At 43.2% G+C, this 21,952-nt stretch overlaps 4 protein-coding genes across 10 annotated transcripts; 2 read left to right on the top strand and 2 right to left on the bottom strand.

Moving 5' to 3' along the window:
* The first annotated feature begins 629 nt into the window (after positions 1–629).
* Positions 630–5,510, top strand: LOC133396406 (kappa-type opioid receptor-like). Of its 2 annotated transcripts, none has more exons than XM_061666245.1 (3): positions 630–708; positions 3,378–3,730; positions 3,915–5,510. In XM_061666245.1, the coding sequence occupies exons 1-3, from the start codon at positions 692–694 to the stop codon at positions 4,445–4,447; spliced, it is 903 nt and encodes a 300-aa protein (XP_061522229.1). In that variant the 5' UTR covers positions 630–691; the 3' UTR covers positions 4,448–5,510. The 2 variants fall into 2 exon arrangements, with proteins under 2 accessions (XP_061522229.1, XP_061522230.1); XM_061666246.1 differs by having other exon boundaries at positions 674–693.
* A 1,426-nt stretch (positions 5,511–6,936) lies between these two features.
* Positions 6,937–10,577, top strand: chmp5b (charged multivesicular body protein 5b). The gene is made up of 8 exons (XM_061666501.1): positions 6,937–7,095; positions 8,175–8,279; positions 8,364–8,410; positions 8,490–8,583; positions 8,960–9,031; positions 9,112–9,220; positions 10,150–10,262; positions 10,355–10,577. The coding sequence occupies exons 1-8, from the start codon at positions 7,027–7,029 to the stop codon at positions 10,403–10,405; spliced, it is 660 nt and encodes a 219-aa protein (XP_061522485.1). The 5' UTR covers positions 6,937–7,026; the 3' UTR covers positions 10,406–10,577.
* fastkd3 (FAST kinase domains 3) lies at positions 8,277–17,340 on the bottom strand. 6 transcript variants are annotated; one of them, XM_061666496.1, is made up of 11 exons: positions 17,258–17,328; positions 17,061–17,180; positions 15,824–16,164; positions 14,708–14,959; positions 13,241–14,087; positions 12,280–12,365; positions 11,605–11,779; positions 11,423–11,489; positions 11,321–11,356; positions 10,891–11,005; positions 8,277–10,826 (listed from the first exon to the last, which is right to left on the bottom strand). In XM_061666496.1, the coding sequence occupies exons 3-11, from the start codon at positions 16,133–16,135 to the stop codon at positions 10,728–10,730; spliced, it is 1,989 nt and encodes a 662-aa protein (XP_061522480.1). In that variant the 5' UTR covers positions 16,136–16,164; positions 17,061–17,180; positions 17,258–17,328; the 3' UTR covers positions 8,277–10,727. The 6 variants fall into 6 exon arrangements, with proteins under 6 accessions (XP_061522480.1, XP_061522478.1, XP_061522481.1 ...); XM_061666494.1 differs by having other exon boundaries at positions 17,061–17,340; XM_061666497.1 differs by lacking the exon at positions 17,061–17,180 and having other exon boundaries at positions 17,258–17,335.
* A 1,211-nt stretch (positions 17,341–18,551) lies between these two features.
* myl12.1 (myosin, light chain 12, genome duplicate 1) lies at positions 18,552–21,732 on the bottom strand. Its single transcript, XM_061666492.1, has 4 exons — positions 21,640–21,732; positions 19,945–20,145; positions 19,036–19,197; positions 18,552–18,953 (listed from the first exon to the last, which is right to left on the bottom strand). The coding sequence occupies exons 2-4, from the start codon at positions 20,126–20,128 to the stop codon at positions 18,781–18,783; spliced, it is 519 nt and encodes a 172-aa protein (XP_061522476.1). The 5' UTR covers positions 20,129–20,145; positions 21,640–21,732; the 3' UTR covers positions 18,552–18,780.
* Positions 21,733–21,952: the final 220 nt, after the last annotated feature.

Raw genomic sequence — 21,952 nt, 5'->3', positions numbered from 1 at the left:
CTTGGACTGAAAGTTAGCGTCATGTTTTTCGCTTACTTTCAAGCGAAATCGGAAGTATATTAACGAGAAATTGTTGGCGCAAGAAAGAAAAAAAGCCAAAGAAAAAGCAAAAACGCATCATTTAAAGCGCCCCCAACTGAAGTCTCGCGAGATCCGCTGCCGTGTGGCACGATATTTTTCTCTTGCACTGGGTGCCGTTAACAGGTGTACCTAATGAAGTGACCAAGCAACGCGCGTCGCTGTCTGTCGCCACTCGGTCACGCGCCATATTGGTCGGTGCGAGGCGTGCGCGCGCATGTGACCGTCGTGTGCGCGAGTCCTCCTCTCCTCTCCTGACTTCAAACTTTGCTGCAAAGAGCAAGCAGCCGCGTGGGCGTTTTTTGTTTTATTTTTTGTTTTTTTTCCCCCTGCATCGCTTACGAAAAGTTGCGTTTTTATTTTGGTTCCCCCACCCCTTCCCCTAGTATTGTCAACCCCCAATATGGAAAGCGCCGGTCCGGCTGAGATGTTCCAAGAGAGGCTGGACGACGCGCGTCCGGCCGCCGGCAACGCTTCGTCGCGGAGCCGCAACGTGACCCTCGGGGACGGGGATGAAGGCTGGGAGCAGGAGGGCTTGTCGCCCGTCATCCCCATCATCACCGCCGTCTACTCGCTCGTCTTCGTGGTGGGATTGCTGGGCAACTGCCTGGTCATGTATGTCATCGTCAGGTAAGGGCGACAAGATGATGATGGGAGTCAGGGCTTGATTTGTGCCCCACTATAATGTAGAATAGAATGAACATAATAACAGACAATGGAATAATACAACTGAATTCCCCGTGGAGGGATTACAGTAAGTAAGAAAAAAAAAAACTATATGTATATATAATAGTACACAAAATAAAGTTATTTCCCCATGGGTGATTGGAATAGTAGAAGTAGAATGGATGTTAAAAAAAAAAAACACAATTGAAATATTTGAAATGATAAACATTTACATATTGTATATTTTTATGAGCTGCCTTTGAGGGACTATCATGTCAAATACAATTGTAAAAAACTAAATATTTGTGGGAAAATGTAATTAAAACTACAATTAGTGTTTATATTGATTTCCACGTGAGGGATTATATTATTTATTATTATTATTATATTATTGTATTATATTATATTTATTTACTACTATAAATTATTATTATTAATAATACTTTTTTTTTTTATCATTTCCCTTGAGGGATTGTGAGTAAACGTCATTTCAAATATAAATGAAAACAAACTACAATATAAATATGTGGACTAAAAATAAAATTATAACTTACACAATTTATTTTATTTCAATTCGAGAACATTTCAATAAGTAGAATACGTGAAGTTAGCCGTAGTGTAGAATTCCAGTGCATCACACCTCGCAGGTGTTCCTAATATTTTGCCCCGCTCGTTTTTTTCCCCATGACTAGGCTTATCTAATAAAGTGACCAGTTTCCTAAGAGCTGAGAGTGTGGAGTTTCACTTTCACATTGTCATTAATTCAGCATTCAACGCGTGACATGCTGCAATCGATTCCTGTAGTTGATATGTGAAGCAGCCCATTTTTATGAATCCCATGAACCCCCACCGCCCTCCAATAAGGCAATAACAAACCTTCGGTAAATCACAACCTCCTAGCAGTCAACGTGATATTAATTATAGCTCCTGGGGGGGGGGGGGGGGGGGGGGGCACATTGGCTCTTTATTTACGATACGTGAAGGCGACAAATCTGCTTTGATGTTCGGGAAAAAAATGGAGCCGATAGCGTGCGGCATCAAATCGAAAGTGATGCGTCGCCACAGCAGCGGCTTAATAAGCGCTTCAAGGGGAGCCTTTCATTCAAACGGCGAGAGGATCGCGAGTGACCTGGCCGCCTTCCAATCAATGCCTTTGTATTAAACATTGATTACCCGACGGTTTGTATTAGAAATGTGTCACGCAGGCCCTGATTGCACCTGCGGTCTTCAGTTCACTACATTCGACTGAACCAATTAAGCCGGACTATTAACGCGCAATCCAGGGTTTAAATCAATACTGACAACAGGAATACAAGTGGGACGAGACAAGAACAATTGTATATCCATTAAAGTGGATCATGTGAGACCTCTGGCTGGCCCCTGCTAAGTACGCAAGGCCAGTTAGCGCAACTCATGGAAAATACCACAGACTCAATTTGCCGACTAACCGGAAACACTGCAGACTCCGATAATTTGGTGGACAGACTCGAGTTTGCATACTCACCGCAAAAACAACAGATGCAGTTGATTTGGTCACCTCTGGGACTCAGACGATTTGGATCACTGGCTCAAGTGAGCGGACTCACTGGAAACACCTGGGATTCAGATGATTTTGTTCACTTATTGAAGTGAAGAGACTCAGGGAAACACAGCCGAGTCAGATGATTTGGTCCACTGACTCAAGTTAGCAGAATCACTTCAACACTGTAGACACAGTAGAGTTGGCTTGATGTGACTCGAGGTACCAGGAACCTGGATGATTTGCGTCATTGATTCGAGTCAGTGGACTCAAATGAGTTGAATTGGCTGACTTGGAAACACTGCAGACTCAGACGATTTGGTAGACCGACTCACTTTAGTAGACTCACCAGAAACACAATGAACTCAGATGATTTGGTTCACTGACTTGAGTCAGTGGGGACTCAAATGAGTTGAATTCACTGACTGCAGATTCAGATGATTTGGTGGACTGACTTCACTCCTATCAGTCCAACAACACTGAGTCAAGTGAATCAGATCACTTTAGTAAATGGCTCAAACGAACCCGAGTCCTTGTGAATTAAAATGAATTTGGCATCACAAAAACAAAGAGAATATGCTTCTAGTTCTAACTGTATGAATACAGAAAAGCGGTAAGATAGAACAAATGCGATTGGGCGAATTGTTTTATTGATGACTTGGCGGCTTTATTTGGTCACACTAATTAAGCACACGCTGCCTGGAGAAGGCATGCCATTGTGGATCAATAATTTAACTGTAGCGCTATACTGTTAAGGTAAATGATATAGCTTGGCCTCAGGTAGTCATGAAAAAGTAAAGGTAATTTTGATGACTTTTGTTCTCTGTGCTTTTTGTATACCCCGAAGGCGTGCCCCTCGCTGGTAATATATAGATATATATACATATAAATATAAACTGGCAAAATGAGGAAAAGTAATTACTTAGTCCGATTACGCTTCCCTCAATTAATTAAGGGGAGAAACTTGTCTAAAAGGCGTACAATGCATAACAATGAACTGCCAGTCCGGACAAATTGCATTAAGTGAGCCGTTGTTTAATTCATGGCGCAGAAGAATCAGCCAGGAGGTCGTGGAGATGTTATCAGCTCTCTGGAACTCTCCATGTCGTCACAGGTACACCAAGATGAAGACGGCCACCAACATCTACATCTTTAATCTGGCCCTGGCCGACGCTCTGGTCACCACCGCCATGCCCTTCCAGAGCACCGACTACCTACTCAACACGTGGCCGTTCGGCCAGGTGGTGTGCAAGGTCTTCATCGCCATCGACTACTACAACATGTTCACCAGTATCTTCACGCTCACTATGATGAGCGTGGACCGCTACGTGGCCGTGTGCCACCCGGTCAAGGCCCTCGACTTCCGGACGCCCGTCAAGGCCAAGGTGATCAACGTGTGCATCTGGATCCTGTCCTCGGCCGCCGGCATTCCCGCTTTTGTCCTGGGCGGAACGCAGACAAACCTCGGTGAGCAGCAACACGGTTCCAAGTTCGAGCTAATACTACTGCAAAAGCGCAGGTGGATGGATGGGGTAGTGGTAGATCCAGGATTGACTGATCCAGTTCATGCCCCGGGGTTATAGTGTATTCTGTCCTAGTTCAGTTGGATGCACGGGTAATTCTGGCTCATGTCTGACATTGTCCCTTGCAGGCATCACGGAGTGCGCCTTACAGTTCCCCGAGCCATACGTGTACTGGGACACCCTGATGAAGATGTGCGTGTTCGTGGTCGCCTTTGTGGTTCCGGTTCTGATCATCACTGTGTGCTACTCCCTGATGCTCCTCCGTCTCAAGAGCGTCCGCATGCTGTCTGGCTCGCGGGTGAAGGACCGAAACTTGCGCCGCATCACCCGCCTGGTGGTGGTGGTGGTGGCCGTCTTCGTGGTGTGCTGGACCCCCATCCACATCTTCATCCTGGTCAAGGCGCTGGCCATCGTGCCCGAGACCACTGCCATCATGGCCGCCTACTTCTTCTGTGTGGCTCTAGGCTACACCAACAGCAGCCTCAACCCCATCCTCTACGCCTTCCTGGACGAAAACTTCAAGCGCTGTTTCAAGGATTTCTGCGTCTCAGCCAGGCTGAGACGGGAGAAGGCGTCCGGGAGCAGGAAGGCAGCCTTGGAGGCCGTGCGGGAGGCTGCCGTGCCGCTGCGGAACCCGGATGAAAACAGTAAGCCCACATGACTAGCGGTGGAACTGTCTTCTGTTTCCCACGGTGGAAAAGAAGACTCGCGGAACTTAGGGCTCACCCACGTCACTACCGCAATGTAGACTGTCATGGTGACCTGGTGGACATTGGTTTAAGGTGTGGAGTTAGCAGGGACTCGGATGATTTGGTTCACTGACACGAGTTGGCGGACTCACCGCCAACTCGTGTCAGTGTGTCCGCTAGCTCCACTCAGTGAACCTAATCATCGGATTCACCGGAAAGAGCGTGGATTCAGATTTGAGTGAGCTGGGACTCATATGATTTGCTTCACTGATTGAAACCAAGAGACTCACAGGGAAAAAAGGTAACTCAGATGTTTTGGTTAGTGATATTGAATTAGCAGAATCACAAGAAATGCGCACACTCTCGGCCGCCGACTTCTTCTACATGGCTCTGGGCTACTACACCAACAGTAGCCTCGACCCTGTCCTGTGCGAGAATTTCAAGAACCGTTTCAAGGACTTCAGCCTCTCGGCGAGGCTGAGGCTGAAAGAGGAGAAGGTGTCCGGGAGCAGGAAGGCGGTGCTGCAGGCCGTGCCTCTGCGGAAAGCTCACGACTAGCGGTGGAGAATTCCTCGTTTCCTACAGCGGAAAAGAAGAATCCAGAGACTTGGGCTGCACTTACATCCAATATCATCATCGCTGGTGAAGAGGCGGACATTGGTTGGCGATGCGCCAACATTTAACGGTTTTCGCGGATTAGGTCTTTTCAAGACTGAAAGCTTCGGCCGATCCCATTTGTCAAGGGCTACAAGAAATTGAAATTCCGGTGGGGTCCGCAGTTTTACGAATTGCACAAATGCCACTTCATTCTTGTCATATTACGCCTTTATTCTCTCCCAAAATATGATGATATTCTTGACAAAATATCCCTTATGCTCTCGAAAACCCCAACTTAATTCGTGAAGGGATGTCAAGTCATTTGTGTGATATGTCACAGTCATTCCAGCTTTTAACTGGTAAACGTTTTTTGGCGCATCGATCTCCATATGTAGGTACAGTATGTACTTTTTATTGCTAATTATTTTGTGGACCCCTTAAGCTACGGCTCACGGACATCCCGGCGGCCGGGGCCCCTAGTGTGAGAGCGACTGGTTTAGTGCATGTATTTTGACCAGATGTGCCTTTAACCTCACAGTCCAGGAGTCGAACACAACGACGTATGAAAAGTTTGCATGATTTGCATGAAAACAGGTAAGAATATTTTTGGGACAAGAGAAATGTTGACATACAAAAACAGGACTCCCGGGAGCGGGTTAGACATTTGACGGAGGGCTTATCGTCATCCACATTGATGACTTCACAGTGAATAATCCTGTCACGTGTGCCGTGCATGGCGATATTATAATCCCATTGAGACGCTCAGACATTACAAGGCGTTCACATTATGAAACATTATGTACTGTGTCACCGTAACATGATTGTATTTTGTGTCGACATACACTGTTGTTGTAGCATGCCAACCAGCGGCCTATATGCTCGGTAGACGGTGCTCTTTTAAATGATATTGAATGTACTGCAAGTTAATGGTATTCCATGAGCAAATGTCCCCGTTTTGCAACTATTTTTATCCTTCCTGGCAACAAAAATAACTTGAAAGTAATATAATTCCAAGAAAGTAAGGTTATTTGGGGATATGGTCTCCTCTGCTATCTTGCCATTGTCCTTCTTGGTTGTTCATCGGCAGCTGTATATTGGCTTTGTCTATAAAACACACATTAAAAACATTTTAAATGGGACATCTTTTTTTTTTTTTTTTATGTTTGTATATAAATAGTGTTGTCTCTGGAATGCTTGCCCACCCATCAAGTGTAAAACTAAATGACCAAATCCCTCTTTAATTGTCTGGCCATTTCTGAAAATTTCGTGTCAAAGAACCACTGGAGGCTGCTGCTGCTGAAACACTATCATGTCAGAGACACAAGGTAAGCAGAGCTGCAGTCACAGAGTTAGCATTAGCAACATTAGCTTCTGGTAATTGCTATAAAAATGTTGAGCTAGGTTTTAGTAAATTCGGGGTGGGTGGTATTTGTGTTTGTCATCGCCACACCTGTACATTAATTGGCAAGTGTATTTTGTGGGCGCTCTTACTTGATTGGCGATATGTTCGTGCCCCCCCCCCCACCCCCTCCCACCCACACACACACACACACACACACACACGCACACAAAAAGTCACTTTGAACAAAGATCGCCAACACTTCCAATGATGTACAAGTATGGTGAGCCAGTAGCGCCCCTCAGAGGCAGAAAGCGTGTATTACAAATGAGTTCCTTTTCATAGCAATACACAATTTACAAATTTAGAAGTAGTATAAGCGTTAAACGACACAATACGTTAGTAGGTCTAAACGTTTAAAAATGTATTTGATTACATTGGTGTTTCATTCTTCCTTTCATAATAATTCCCTCCTCAAAATCTTCCAGGGGCGTGGTTTGGTGACACTGACAGCTGACGTCACCGGCAAGACACTTCCGGGCGTTTTCCAGCTGGCAGACAAGACGGCGGCGAGAAAACTTCAGCTCGGAGTTTTAAGTTTGTTTTTTTAACAAAATGAATCGTATTTTTGGCAAGGGGAAACCCAAGGCTCCGCCGCCGAACCTCACGGACTGCATCAATACCGTAACTATAACATTTCGTCTTTCCTCTCACAACGTAAACAAAGGCGGAGCTCTGTCAAGTTTTCGCAGCAAGGAAACGACGACTTAATTTTGTATTGAACTCGGATTTTTCCACTCTGAACGTACTGCGTCGACTTTGAATGAATATTTAACGACGCTATCAGTATTGCCGAGTGGAGAAAGCCGACGCAGCGTTGATGTCATGGGTTAAAATCAAGTATTTAAGATGTGAATCAGCGTTGACTCTCGTAAAATGAGATAACAGAAACTATGTTGTTCTCCATGAGCTTGAATGGACTGAAATTGAACCGGTTTTTCAGGTTTATAGGTTGGTTGAGAGTAGGAAGCTATTTTTAGCTTGAAGTTGTACATTTAGACGTGAAAGTGTCATATATAGTGACGAAAAGTAGCACGGCTATCAGTATTGTCGCAATATTGCTGCGTTAGTACTATCTGAAGGTGAAAAAAAAGAAAATATCGCCATCACCTGGTCTGGTTTCATTGTTTCGTAGCCTCTTCTTCGCGGTCGTTTTCTTCTTCTATGGTTGTTCGCACCTTCCTCTTCTCCGGGTGATAAGCATCATCTTCGTTTCATACTCACAAATGCCAAATAAGGCATTACCCATATTTACGATTTGAAACAGGATTAAGGGAAAGAACCGTCTAATTAATGTACCTTGTTGGGATGATTTTTTTTTCATATCAATTCCTAATGTGATCCATTTTCTTTTCTTCAAGGTGGTGATAGGGAAAAAAATATTTTTACTATCTTGTATAGAAATAGTCGGGCCAATTAAATGTACACTTAGACAACAAGTATAATATTTTTGGAGCTGCCCATTTCAGAAAAGGTGTCTGTGCCATTCCGTTTTGAATTTCACAGTATTGTGATGTCACAATCTGGGTAATTTACCCCCCCCCCCAATAGTTTCTCCGCCCTTTAACATGGCAGCACAGATTTACTTGGTTGTTTAATTTAACACTCAACGCGTGGGCAGGAACTCCAATGACTCACCTATTTGTATACAACACATTCAAAATATGGATTTGCAAAATGCTTATTACATCCCCTTTTAAAAGGTGGATTCCCGGGGTGAGTCAGTGGACAAGAAAATTGCCAAACTGGACGCCGAGCTGGTCAAGTACAAGGACCAGATGAAGAAGATGAGAGACGGACCGTCAAAGGTGAAACAACAGACACAATATGTCAGTTTTACGCCACTCACTCACATATTTATTGAGCGTCTTCCTCCGTGCACCCACCTCTAGAACATGGTCAAACAGAAGGCCATGAGGATCCTGAAGCAGAAGAGAATGTAAGCGACCTTTTCGCTTGAATTCATTTCCTAACTTTTTATTTTCGGTTTATTGAAACGTCCAACGTTGCCGTTGCAGGTACGAGGGCCAGCGCGACAACCTCATGCAGCAGTCGTTTAACATGGAACAAACCAACTACACCATTCAAACCCTTAAAGACACTCGAACCACAGTAAGACCATACATTCATTGCCGACACGCGCTACAGTTCGTCCAAAAAACGCTTAACGTTTTACACATTTTGTATAGCCTTATTCCAGAATGGATTGTCATTTTTACTAACAAACAAAAATAAATCTTAATACATCTTAAAGCAAGGACATTTAGCATTTTAGCAAAAGACGAGGCTGCAATTACTGCCAAATGTCCACCAACCAAGTTTTGAGCAAAGGATGTGAATACTTATGTTAATGTGATTTAAAAAAATTTTAATGTTGTGTGTACAATTTTGAGGGGAAAAAGATTTATTCAATTTTGGACTAAGGCTGTAACAACAAAATATGGATAAAATGAAGTACTTTGATTGCAATAACATAATTTTCCTATAGGTGGACGCCATGAAGGTCGGCCTAAAAGACATGAAGAAAGTGTACAAGCACATCAAAATCGATCAAATCGAGGTACTTTTACACCCGTTTTTCCCCCTATATTAATAATGAGTACAAGGTAAGACGATTAACCTTTTTACTTCGTCTATAAGAACATTCAAGATCAGCTCGAGGACATGATGGAGGACGCCAACGACATCCAGGACGCGCTGGGCCGGAGCTACGGCACGCCAGAGATAGACGAGGACGACCTGGAAGCGGGTCAGTCGAAAAAAATAAAATGCTGTTAACGATTATTAACATTATCGGTAGTAGCGTAGTTCCTCATTTTGCGGCTGGGGAGATTTATTCACTCAACTGTGGATGCGGGAGGAAGAAGACATAATATGGACTTCAAACGTTTTATTTATTATTCTATATTTATTTAGCGTAATGAATTTAAATTTTAAAGTTTAACAAACTAAAACCTATTTTTTTAAACATATTTCTTTAAAACAAAAAAAAAACTGGTTTTTCATAACTGTTTGTATTTTTTTTAAATAATTTTATTTTGTAGTTTATGAAACTACTACAAAATCATTTAAAATAATTGCCCTAATTAAATGTAATACTTTGAATAATCATATTACATTTTAAACAATTGATTTATTTTTCAAATTTAATTTTACTAGTTCATAAATTTGTAAATACATCCATTTTCTGTACCACTTTATCCTCACTAGGGTTGCGGGCGTGCTGGAGCCTATCCCAGCTATCTTCGGGCGAGAGGCGGGGTACGCCCTGAACTGGTCGCCAGCTAATTGCAGGCCACATATACAGTATAATAGAAATACACTAATTTCTATTACAAAAAAACTTAACCAAACTACGATAACTACAGTACTAACCCATTTAAATTTATTAATCCCATTAAATTAAATTAATTGGATTATAAAATGCACTTAGTTTTTGTAGTAATTAAAAATGACAGTAGACTAAAGTAAAAGTACTCACCATTTTGAGAACACAAAGCAGAGCCAATGATGTCACCTAAAGATGTTTTATAGCTAAGCTGGAATGAATAAGTGTTGCTGTATGTAGTGGGTGTGTAAAAGTATTTATTTTGTGAAATCGTTGAGTCTAATCGATCGTGAGGATGTCTTCAGTGATCTCAACTAATGTTGTAAAGTGTGCGTTTGTCTGGTTGGCAGAACTGAGCGCCCTCGGAGACGAGTTCCTGATGGACGACGACAGCTCCTACTTGGACGAAGCCTCTACGGTGCCGTCCATCCCCGAAGGTCTACCCGGCTCAAAGACTATCAGGGTAACCCGCTTTTCTCCCCCTCGCGATGAATAGTCCAACATTTTTGCTAATATTCACATTCAAATGTTTCTTTTTACATTCTTTCTTTCAAGGATGGCGTCTTGGTGGACGAGTTTGGACTTCCACAGATTCCCGCTACATAAGCAGAGTAGACATTTATCATACTTTCCCGTTGTCTCTATTTATCCAGCTGACACTCCGTGCTGTGCACCTAACCAAAAACTGAAAACTGCTTTATTATTCTTTTTATATTAATCAAAAGTGGAACTCTTCTCTTTTCTTGCACAACACAAATAAATTGTATTTTTCAAACAATCCAATGTGTAGACACATTTGTCACTATTTGCATTTTGATTTAATTAGTGTTTTTTTTTTTTTTTTTCCCCCCATCCTTCCATGTTACAATGCTTTCAGTATACAAGAAAAATATCAATATTTGTCATCGCAGGGAGTGTTTTTACATCGTCACCAGCTCAGTCTGTAACTGTGAGGGAAGATTTTCTGGTGCAGGTAATTCATGACGCTGGTCTTGCTGTGCAGTTTGTCAAATTCGTAGAAGGGGATCTGAAGCACGGGAGCATATCATATCACAAATAAATGATTAAAACAGTCCGAATGATGAGCGTACCTGAACAACTTCGTATCCCAGCAGCCTCAGGTGTCGCTGTTTGATGCTCTCGCTGCCCAGAAGCCGTCTGGTGTTGGTGGTGAACCTTTTCTGGCCGTCGATGCACAGCGCTATCCTGTCAACACAAATACTGGACTGTTTCAAATATGTGCTATAACACACTGACTACCCTTTTTTAACAAATTTAATTTTACAATTACTTTGAAAATCATCATTAGCATTTTAAATCTAACAGTTCACACCATTTATTTCTTTTCATTAAATTAAATTCAACAATTGGTTTCACTCAATAATTCCATAATTTATTTTGGAACAAATAGAAGAAACTATTCATAAAATTCTAAATTAATAATTACATTTTAAGAGAGACTTTTTAACCCTCAATTACATTTTAAATTTAAGTATTTAGCAAATAAAACAGTACACTTACAATTTGTTTTTCCCTGATGTTGAAAAGGGGATGCATCTATTTGAGGGAGGCATTGATTTATTTGTCTCCAGAATGTCGATGAAATGAGGGTATGGCGTTTACCTCTTGAAGACGTCATCCTGGCTGGCGGGCAGCACGTACCCTTCTTCATCCAGCTTGATCTCCACATCTACAAAAGTGCAATGGTACATCAAAGGACGTGGCAGGTTTTTTATTTTTTATTTTTTTTATTTTTTTATTTTATTTTTTTTATTACATAGACGATCTGCAAAACTGTACCTTACCAAGTGTGTAGCAGTACGGTGTCAAGACTTTGGACGCGAAGTAAGAGCGCACGCCGAGCAGGTCCACCAGGCCCGTCTTGACCAAGGTGTAGAGGTGCGGGTCCACCGGCGTCTCCAGTGAGCGTGCCGACACCAGGAAGGACTTGACACGATACTTGGGGAGCAGCTGGGGGCCCTGAGGTCAAGGTAGAAAGTGAGGATTTCAACGGCAGCCCTACTAGTCGGGCCTGGATGAATTAAGAGCCAGCCAAGATGGCATTTATTTATCTTTTTTCCAGGGGGCTTGTGTTTACTTTCCTCGTTTACTTCTGGTTTCAATTTCCAAGGCAGCCCAACCCTCAACGGGCTGTGGGCATGGATTAACGTCGCTTCACCTTTTTTTCCCGCAAAAAGGGAAATCAACACAGTAGCCCTTTTTATGCTGCTTATAAAAACTTGCATTTTTCCAGGGGAGATTTTATTTGCTCTCCTGTTTATTTCCAGTTTCAATTTCCAAGGCACCCTATTTAGGCAGTAAACTAGTTGGGCATGGATTCATGACCCTTTTGTTTTGCTTCCAAAAAAAGACGGTAATCAACACAGTAGCCTCTTCTACGCATCCTGTGACAGCAGGCATTTTTTGTGAAATCCCTAATTAAGAGAAACGATCAATCGTACCCATCTATGCAGACCTACCTCATAGAAGGGACACTCCAACTTGACAGTCATATAGAGCTGAGTCAGCTGAGCCAGGACAAACCGGTCCATCCCGTTCCCGTCCTCTGAAACCCAACAAACGTCGTCAACATATTGTCGCGACATCTTTATTTCGCTCACACATTTTCACACCAGTTGTCACCTTTAATTTACTGGATATTTTCAGTTACTTCCCATGACTTTGGATTTTTTGGGGGGATGACAGTACAGTGGCACCTCAATTTACAAATGATTAGAAATTACAAATTAGTTTTACAAGAAACAAGCTGTTTACTTTACAAGTTTACTGTACAACTAACATTGAAACACGTAAGAAATTACACAAGCATTTAATCGAACAACAATAACTTTATCTTATGAATGTGTGCTAGCTTAATGTTAACACACAATGCAAAATGCCATAGACGGGCTTGCGAAACTAGCATCGCTGTTGTGGTAATAATAAACCTTTAAACGACATTACATATGAAACAAGTGGTAGCAACGCATGCACCGATAGCATTCAACAACACTAGCTGGTATCTATTCTTTATCCTCTGCGAAGAACGACTAACAATAGGTGCGACAGTCTTTTGTGATTCACCATCCAATCTACGTTGTAGTATGTCTGTATGTATGTATTACACCGGCCCCTGGTGGCTAAGGTGCACACATCAGAAGGAGCAGCACAATCCCCATTGAATTATCACGATGGACAAAAAGTTTTAACTCTTGTTTTACTATATGTTATAAATGCCATTTTTCTTTTTTTTTGTTTTGTTTTTTGGATATCTGGCATTTTAATTAGGAAAGATGATTTGAGAGTGTTTTTTTGAGACGCGCATGGTCATGTAACAAATTAAACCTTTAACTGTAGACACCACTGCATTTCAAAAACGTATTCGATTTCCAACATTTGCCAGTTTAACATCCCGTGGAAACGTTTTTCAATTCTAGTCACCTTGCAGCTGCTGGAGGAAGAAGTTGCTGAACACCTTGGAGACGAAGTTGACGGGGAACCTCTCCACCAGGATGCAGGAGTGCAGCAAACCCAGCAACGTGCGGGGCTGAAACTGCGAGAAGCGCGTACGCAGCACACCCTCCACCTTCCGGAAGAGCTCGCCGGCGTTGGGCGGGAGGTAGCACAGCTTTCCAAATGGTGCGATCTGCCGCGCCACCTGTCCCGTGCTGTAGCCGTCCGCTCGGTACACGAAACTCTCGGCGACGGCGTCCAACACGGGCGGCGACAGGATGTTCCTGCGGCCCAAGAACTGCGTGGCCTTGGTGAGCGTCTCCGAGTGGCACGTGAAGGCGGTGGCGTGCACGCGGCGCTCCACCGCCTCCACCAGGTAGTGGTCGCTGTGACCGAAGTGCATGAGGGCGGCGAGGACGGCGGCCAGCTGCTCGTCGGAGAGGCGGGGAACGTGTCGCACGGCCCGTTTACAAAGCTGGATCACTAGCGGCGTGGCCTGAGTTTGATTGAGGTCCATCAGGGCTCCCAGGAGCCCGCTGACCGCCACTTCGTCCATGGAGGAAGTCACCGTCACGGCGTGGGTGTGCATGGCGTTCAGGAGGTCGCGGTATTTTCCATCGTGAGCCGCGCCGCCTCGCAGGAGCTGGTAAACGGCCACTAGTTCGTCTAAGCTCCACTGCGAGGGGCCGAGTTTTCTGACTTGCGCCATCACCTCCTCCAGCATCGCACCCCCTGGACCCTCCACAGCCAGCATGGCCCGGCCCAGGGTGCACAGCTGGCCCACGCTCAGCTCACCGCGGTCCAGCCGCTCCTGGCTCTCAGAGATCAGACGCACCTACAGTTGCAAAGGGGACGAAAACTGAGGTTTTTAGGTCAATTTACATGGGGAATTTTTGGAAATATTCCAAATTGGAAAACTTTCCGTGGGACTTAAGTGAGAATTGAGTCATTTAATAGGAAGGCATCACATTCAGCGTGAATATTAACATTTGTTTTGTCATAAGCAGACATTCATGCAAAATAAATGGCTCTCCGTTTCCACATATGAGGGCATTAAAATAAATGCTTAAGTCAGTGATATTATTGATAGTAGTGTCATCATCAGGTGTGCTGAAATTTTGAAAAAATGTGACTACAAATTCTGAATCTTTTTCCAATCTTTTTTACAACTGCGACGCCATTCATCTGTGAATCGCAGCAAAACTAGTAGCCGAATGGCGGCCACTCGTGGAAAAAAAATAGTAGCTGAACCCCCCAGAAGTCAAGTTGCCATTGTACTTGCATTAAATGTGTTTTTTTTTTTTTAAGTCAGGATTATATGAAAATATGTTTCCCTCAACAATTTACTATTAAGTTCCCCATTAAGAACCTATCTTCAATTTCGTAAATTCCTAGTTTATTCCCATGAATTCCTGTTAATTCCCATGGAAAGTTTCCAACTTTAAAAATTGCCACCATCAGGGTGCTCCAGGGGTCCAGGTAGAGGCGCGTGCAGGCCAGAAGCGCCGACACCAGAGCGGAATCCGACAAAAGGCGCGAGTCCCGCTCCAGCTGCAGGCACAGGGCTCGGATGGCCTGGTCCTCAAGCACCGAGGGGTCCCGCAGGGAGGGGCCCTCCTCCTCCCGCTCCAGGTCGGCCACGCGGTGGAGGGCGGCCGCCGCCGCGCCGTCGGACGGCGCTGCCACCGAACGCAGAAGCTTGAAGACCTCCACCAAAAATGTCATTTTGTTGAAATGTGACTTTAATTCCGTCATTTAGATATTATTGAAATGTGAAATCCATCCATCCATCCATTTTCTGAACCGCTTCTCCTCACTAGGGTCGCGGGCGTGCTGGAGCCTATCCCAGCTATCATCAGGCAGGAGGCGGGGTACGCCCTGAACTGGTTGCCAGCCAATCGCAGGGCACATACAAACAAACAACCATTCACACCTACGGGCAATTTAGAGTTGTCAATTAACCTACCACGCATGTTTTTGGGATGTGGGAGGAAACCGGAGTGCCCGAAGAAAACCCACGCCGGCATGGGGAGAACATGCAAACTCCACACAGGCGGGGCCGGGGATTGAACCCCGGTCCTCAGAACTGTGACACAGACGCTCTAATGTTTCATCTTTTTATTAACTGAAATTCTATTGGCAATTCATTGCAATGTGAATTTAATGTAATTCAAATGAAGATTTAATTTAAATGTGAATTTAAAAGACAACATGATTCATTTTATGTCTTTTTCATGTGAATTAAGCCCAATTTATACATTTAAATAAAATGTAATTTAATTTGGAATTAAATGTGAATTAGATTTAAATGATCATTTAAATGCTAATTTAATACAATTACATTCATATGTGCATTTAACAAATGTAATGCAATTTAATGGAATTCAGTTAAAATGTGAACTTAGTGTAATGAATTTAATTTAATGTAAAATAAAGGTACTTAATATCTGAATTTAATTAAAAGGGTAATGTGGGGTACTTCAATTTTAAGTAATTGGAAATACGAGTTTTATGTCTTTTTTGTTTGTTTGTTTGTTTTAATTCATTTATCACAACTGCCGACATGGATACCTTGGCCGAAGACGAGCAGGAGCTCAAACGCCTCCGGAACTCCCGCTCCTCTTCCTGGGCCACGGGACCGTGCTGCTGGGTCAGACGGAACCGAGGGATGGAATCCCTGTGCGGCCCCACGAAGGACGGCCCCCGTACGACGGCGGTCAGGCTCCTGGCACCCCAGGACAGCTGGAGCCGGCGGCAGCCCCCGGTGAGGATGCAACGCCCTGTGGAGGTGCACAGGCAGGCCGCGCACACGGGCCGAGCAACCGAGAAGACGGTACCCGGGCCAATCCCCGATGGAAGTCTCTGGACCAGCTTCAATGCCATGACTTCAGCCTCGATGTCTTCACGCAAAGCTAAAACACACAAAAAACATTGAAACATATTTTACATGTATTTGAACACGCACACAAAAATGCAAGCATAAACTATATGGAAGATACTGTTCGCGTAATAATGTCTGTGTGTTAGATATGTGCATTTAATAGGCGGAGCCTGGTGGGGTGGCGTGTGATGTCAGAGTCTGCATGTGAGTGTCTGGGTGTGAGCTGTGGTCAGCAGAAGCTCCTACATGAGTGTGCTCATGTTCAGGCTTTTTTACTATTCAACTGGTGTGCAATAAAAAGCTGAAAAGCGCATTGGCTAATAGCGAAAATCCTGGATGAGTCGAACCCCCCCCTAAAAGGATTTGTAATTTCATATACAGCGACAAGATGGAGGCAAAGTACGACTTTTGTCTAAATTCAGCTCTTCAACACATTTCAAATGCTTTCCTTGACATCAACCTACCACCAGATGGCCATAGTGCTTTGGCCTGAGAGGGGGAAAAAAACAAAAAACAAACAAACAGCTAATAGGTGAGTTTTGCCAGCATGTAACGGATTAGAGGTGCCCCAAAAATATATACCTGGCCCGTGAATATGCAAGGTTTCACTATACTACGATGCAAACACAAATTAAATCCGTTTATATATTTATTAAGTTGTACTACTTTTATTGATTAAAAACTTCTTGATTCAAATGGGGGAATGGAACGGATTATGGCATTTGAACTCGTTTCAATGGGGAACATTTTGGACGCATAAAACTCGTCAAGAACCAGGCTACACGCTAAGTAAATTGTCAACATTGGCTGCGCTATACTAAATGAGCTCACCTCTGCTCGCAGCTAAGTCGTAACTTAAGTGGACGTCAGCTAGCAACGATAAATGTTGAATTTTTTTTTTAAAAAAAGAAAAAAGAAAATCCTCACCTGGAGCCAAAAAGTTTGCGAATTTCTGTACCTAAGCAACCTTGAAGCTAGCCATTAGCAATTTAGCTGCTACCTTCGGGGCCAGACGGGAAAAGTAGCACTCTTGAAGCGGATGTTAATCTGTTTCAATCATGACTGACATTTAATTCCAACGTGGCTATGAAACAACAAATGGTTAAAACTAGTCTACTACATACTTTAGCCCTCCAGTCACCGGGAAAAAGGAGAACTACATAATGCCGGGGAACATTCGTCTCGAAACGTGGTTCCGTAACAGAGTGAGGGGCGTTCGGGGGATGCTCGTTTTTCTGAGGAAAAGGGTTGTTAGGAAAATTATTCAGATATTTAAAATATTTATAAAGGCTTAACATCAACCCAAGAGGCGCGCTGACTGAATTCAGAGAAACCTTAAATTATATTTTAAAAAATGCCTAGTTCTTGTTTAATACAGTGAGATAGTAGTATTTGTTTCCCCACAACACCCGAATGCACCTACTTGTATATAAACGTTTCAACCATAGAGGGCGACATTTGTCATTGAACCTTCCATACAGTTTACGACGATCCTGACATACGATATTTTGTGACGAAGAGCAGAATATGTCGTTACGCTATAACCCAACTACCGTAATTAGTTTGCCATTTGTTTTATATCTATGACCCATAAAGGTTTTTCTCTGATATTTACTGCGTTAGCTTAAGTTAGTGATAGACTAAGGCGCGTTCCGACTTACGTACATATCCGTCGCCGTCGTAAATAGAGGACCTCTTGCTTTGTTTTTTTCCAATTGGTATTCAAGTAGGACTTTTTTGGGTGGGGGGGGTTTACAGCCGTGGAAACATTAATTAAACCCCCCTTGTTTCTTCAATACCTTGTTCATTTTACTGCCTGGTAACACTAAAGGTACCAGGCAGGAAAATGAATTACCTTTACAATTCAATGAACATGACAAAAATACAGCTCTATCCTTCCATTGTCTTCCGCTTATCCGAGGTCGGGTCGCGACTTCCCTCTCCCCAGCCAATTCCTCGAGCTCTTCCGAGGGGATTCCAAGGCGTTCCCAGGCAAGCCGAGAGACGTAGTCTTTCCAGCGGATCCTGGGTCCAAAATACAGCCGATTCCATAATACTATGTTACGATCAAGAAAACCATATAAGCTCTTAATCTCTTATAAATTACTTTTTATTATCTTGGCCCCAACAACTGTACCTTTAGTTGTACCAAATCTGAAGAAACAAGGGGTGTCTTTAATTTTTTCCAAGATTTGTAGATACAAAATATGTAACTACATAAAGCATCAAAACATTTAGTTACTAAATGTCTAGTCACCATTACAGCTTGAAACACTTTCACAAAAAGCACTTTTTTTTTTTTTTAACTCTCCACTTTCTGTGGACTTGTCCAGACTTGACAAGTACTAAAAGTGGTAGGTGTACTTACTGAACCGCATCATTTATTGGGAGCTGTCACACAAGGAAAAAACAATCCAACATGATAAAGGGCTTTATTCAAAAACTTTATATTATAAAATGAAAAAAAAAAAGAAAAAAAAAAAAGTCCACTTAAACCCGATCACGCAACCAACACAGCAGAAATGTATTGCTTTGGTGTACTTTACAAAAAGATTTCTTACAGGACAGTCGACATTGGCAGTACAGCGGCCTAAACTGACAAACAAGGTGGAGGAAAAAACAATCTGCTGGCTTTGGTAGTTTCCTTTTAATCATCCTTATCCTTGGCGCCGTGTTTTAGGATGCGCGTGAACTCCACGTAGTTGAAGTTGTTCTTCTTGTCGATGGGCGCCTCGCGGAAGAGCTCGTCCACCTCGTCTTCCGTGAAGCGGTCGCCCATCGTCGTGAGCAGCTCCCTGAGATAATCTTCCGGGATGAAACCTGAAGGATGCATGGCGATAAATGTTTTTTTTTTTTCTCCACACTATCACCCAGAGATGCTTTTGTCATTTTTTGTTTTTACCTGTCCCCTCTTCGTCGAAGCAGGCGAAGGCGTTCCTGATGACGTCCTCGGGGTCTGTGCCGTTGAGCTTCTCTCCAAACATGGTGAGGAACATGGTGAAGTTGATGGGCCCGGGAGCTTCGCTCATCATGGCGTCCAGGTAGTCGTCGTTGGGATTTTTCCCTGTGAAGCACGCAAGTACACACACCCGTAAGAAGATCGCACCTATGCAACATTCACGCCCCGCAGCCGAGCGAGACAAACAGCTGCTCGCTGAACTGGTTTCCAAATAGCTGCAGATGAAGAGAGAGTGCACATAACGCACAGGTTACTTCAACTCCAGAATATTTTCACACTCGTACCAAGTCTATATGTAAAAGAGAGATTAAAAAAATAAATAAAATAAATAAATAAATAAAAAGAACTTTTGTGAAACCTCGGTTTACAAAGGACAAACATTGGAAAAACATGCAGCTCTAGATTTTGAGTCCCCCCTTCCAAGCAAAGGGCATTTTTTGTTTTCATTGGGCAGCGGCAACATTGCATTATGAAAAATATATTTATATATATATACATTTCCAGATTTGTATTCCCCCGCAGTTTGTCCCCCCCCCCCCCCCCAGTGACAATATGCAAAACATGCACCCCCAGATGCTTGCCCCTGAAAACAAAGACATTTAAATTGTTGCCATTTGTCTAGTATATAGTTTGTCTACATCACAAAACTTGGAGATAAGCCCCCCACCTACCCCTGACAACAGAGGCATTTATTGGCTAATGATTTCTAATTATAATATTTGGACATACGTGGACAAGTGATGATAAAGATGCAGACGGAAGGCCAAAAACTAAGAAAAAAAAAAATAAATAAAATAAATCTTTTGAAACCTCCCTCGAGTTCACGTGGCCTCGAAACACGTCAGCACTCACCCAGCGAGGCGAGCATGTCGTGGAGGTCCTCCTTGTCCACAAAGCCATCGCGGTTCTGGTCGATCATGTTGAAGGCCTCCTTGAACTCCTGGATCTGCGACTGGTCGAACATGGCAAAGACATTGGAAGTGGCGCGCTGGGGACGCTTCTTGGTGGTCTTCACCTTTGCCCGTTTGCTCGACATCTTGACTCTTTCGATCTCTGCGCCGGCAAAAATAAATCAATAAATCAATAAACACTAATAGATGTAAACTGTTCCCGATTGGCATTTCTGATCCAACTCCAAGCGCAGTCTTCTTTCCCGAGCCGGCATGTCCCGAGTGGCCCCCCCCTCCCCACCTCGGCGCTATAAATGGAAGTGTTCGCCATCTTTCTAGATCACTGCCCCATCACAGGAGGAAAGTTAAGGACGTGCGCACGGATGCCCTTATGAGGCCAGGTCTCCGATGTGGACGTTAAGCACGCCTAGACGATCGTGGAAAAATGGGGAAATATGTGCTGCAACAGGCTCAGACATGACCGACATCATCCACTGGCTTGTTTTAGTGCACTTGTGTCAGTTTTGGGACCAATAACTTATACAATTACAAGTGAATCACTTAGGGGCCAAGGGTCGCATTTTGTGTACAGCTCTGACAGTGAGACATTGAGGATAGTCACAAAAGGTCACTGAGAGCTAGAGCAAAGTACGTGCGTCAATGCGGCACGTTTTTGGCATATGTGGTGGCCTTACCGCACCTGTACAACTCCACATGTGAAAATAGCTTGAGAGGGTGCGGCGTTAAATCTTTCGACAACAGCCGAGTTGTGCAGTTTGTCTGCTTATTTTATTAAATGTTCACATTTTGTCGAGGATAAAGCACTTATTTTCAGATTACTTGTAAAAAAAGAAAATACTTCTATTATTTCTGTGGCAGTTTATGCTTTCATTTTAAGGTCATATTGTGGAGTCCAAACAGCACCATAATTTATTTGCAATGACAAAAGTCCTAATTTAGGATGGCAAACGTCAGGACCATTTTGAAAAAGAGTGAAAAAATAAAAATAACTTTGACTACAACACAGCTCAGTTTAAACTTAATTACGTCTAACCAATTGTTACAGTGAGATAGTCCGAGATTTTGTGAAAATTAGCCAAAATCAGGTCAACTTTTGGTTTAGACGTAAACAAAGACACACCTACTTACGTCAAAAAAAAGTTTTTTATCCATTACACACCAAAACGTAATAGCTATTTCCCTCTTAACTCCTAATTAGTTTAACTTTGGAAGTCCCAAATATAAAAACAACCCCCCCCCCCCCAAAAAAAAATAAATAAATACGACGCAATTTACAACCTCAAGTGGAATGCGGGCCGGGCCCGAAAGACACAGCAACACGACCGAACTCAAACTTGGGAACAAGCACACCAAAATACATCTCCCTTTATCATATACGCGTTTAAAAAGGCAACACATTCGTCTAAAATGTCGTATAATTCGCTCATTACTTCATGTTGTCGACACAAAAGAAATGACGGCCGCCTCGAGGAGCTAACGACAGCTTGGTGGCTAACTGTCCGATTTCTTCTGCGTCGTCCCCAAAACTGAAGCACACTAATTTTCCCGCTACTTTATACGAATATAACAACAGGAGACGATACAGGAAAAACAAAAAAAGCACGGTGGTAAACAGATGGAGTAAATGTAGTTTTACCTGACGACAACTAGTGGTTCGGTGTCAGTTGAGATTGTTGAAGCAGCTCTTTTTTGCTCAACCACCGCCCTTCACTTCCTGACTTGTCATGTTGGCGTCGTGCACACATTCGGGACGTACCAACTGAAATTAAACTAGGGGGGGTTACGTAGCCTGGAAAATATTACGACTTGTGAAAAATGAACACAACACGGTTTAGGTCAGATTAATACATTCAATATTCATATATTTTCTACAAACACGCAACATAGATAAAGGTATACATTTCTTTTGACCAAAAACATCGATAGTTGGATTGATAACCCCCCTAGAC

The sequence above is a fragment of the Phycodurus eques genome, chromosome 21, assembly GCF_024500275.1.
Source record: "Phycodurus eques isolate BA_2022a chromosome 21, UOR_Pequ_1.1, whole genome shotgun sequence".
NCBI classification, from domain to species: domain Eukaryota; kingdom Metazoa; phylum Chordata; class Actinopteri; order Syngnathiformes; family Syngnathidae; genus Phycodurus; species Phycodurus eques.
This window is presented reverse-complemented; position numbering and strand designations above follow the sequence as displayed.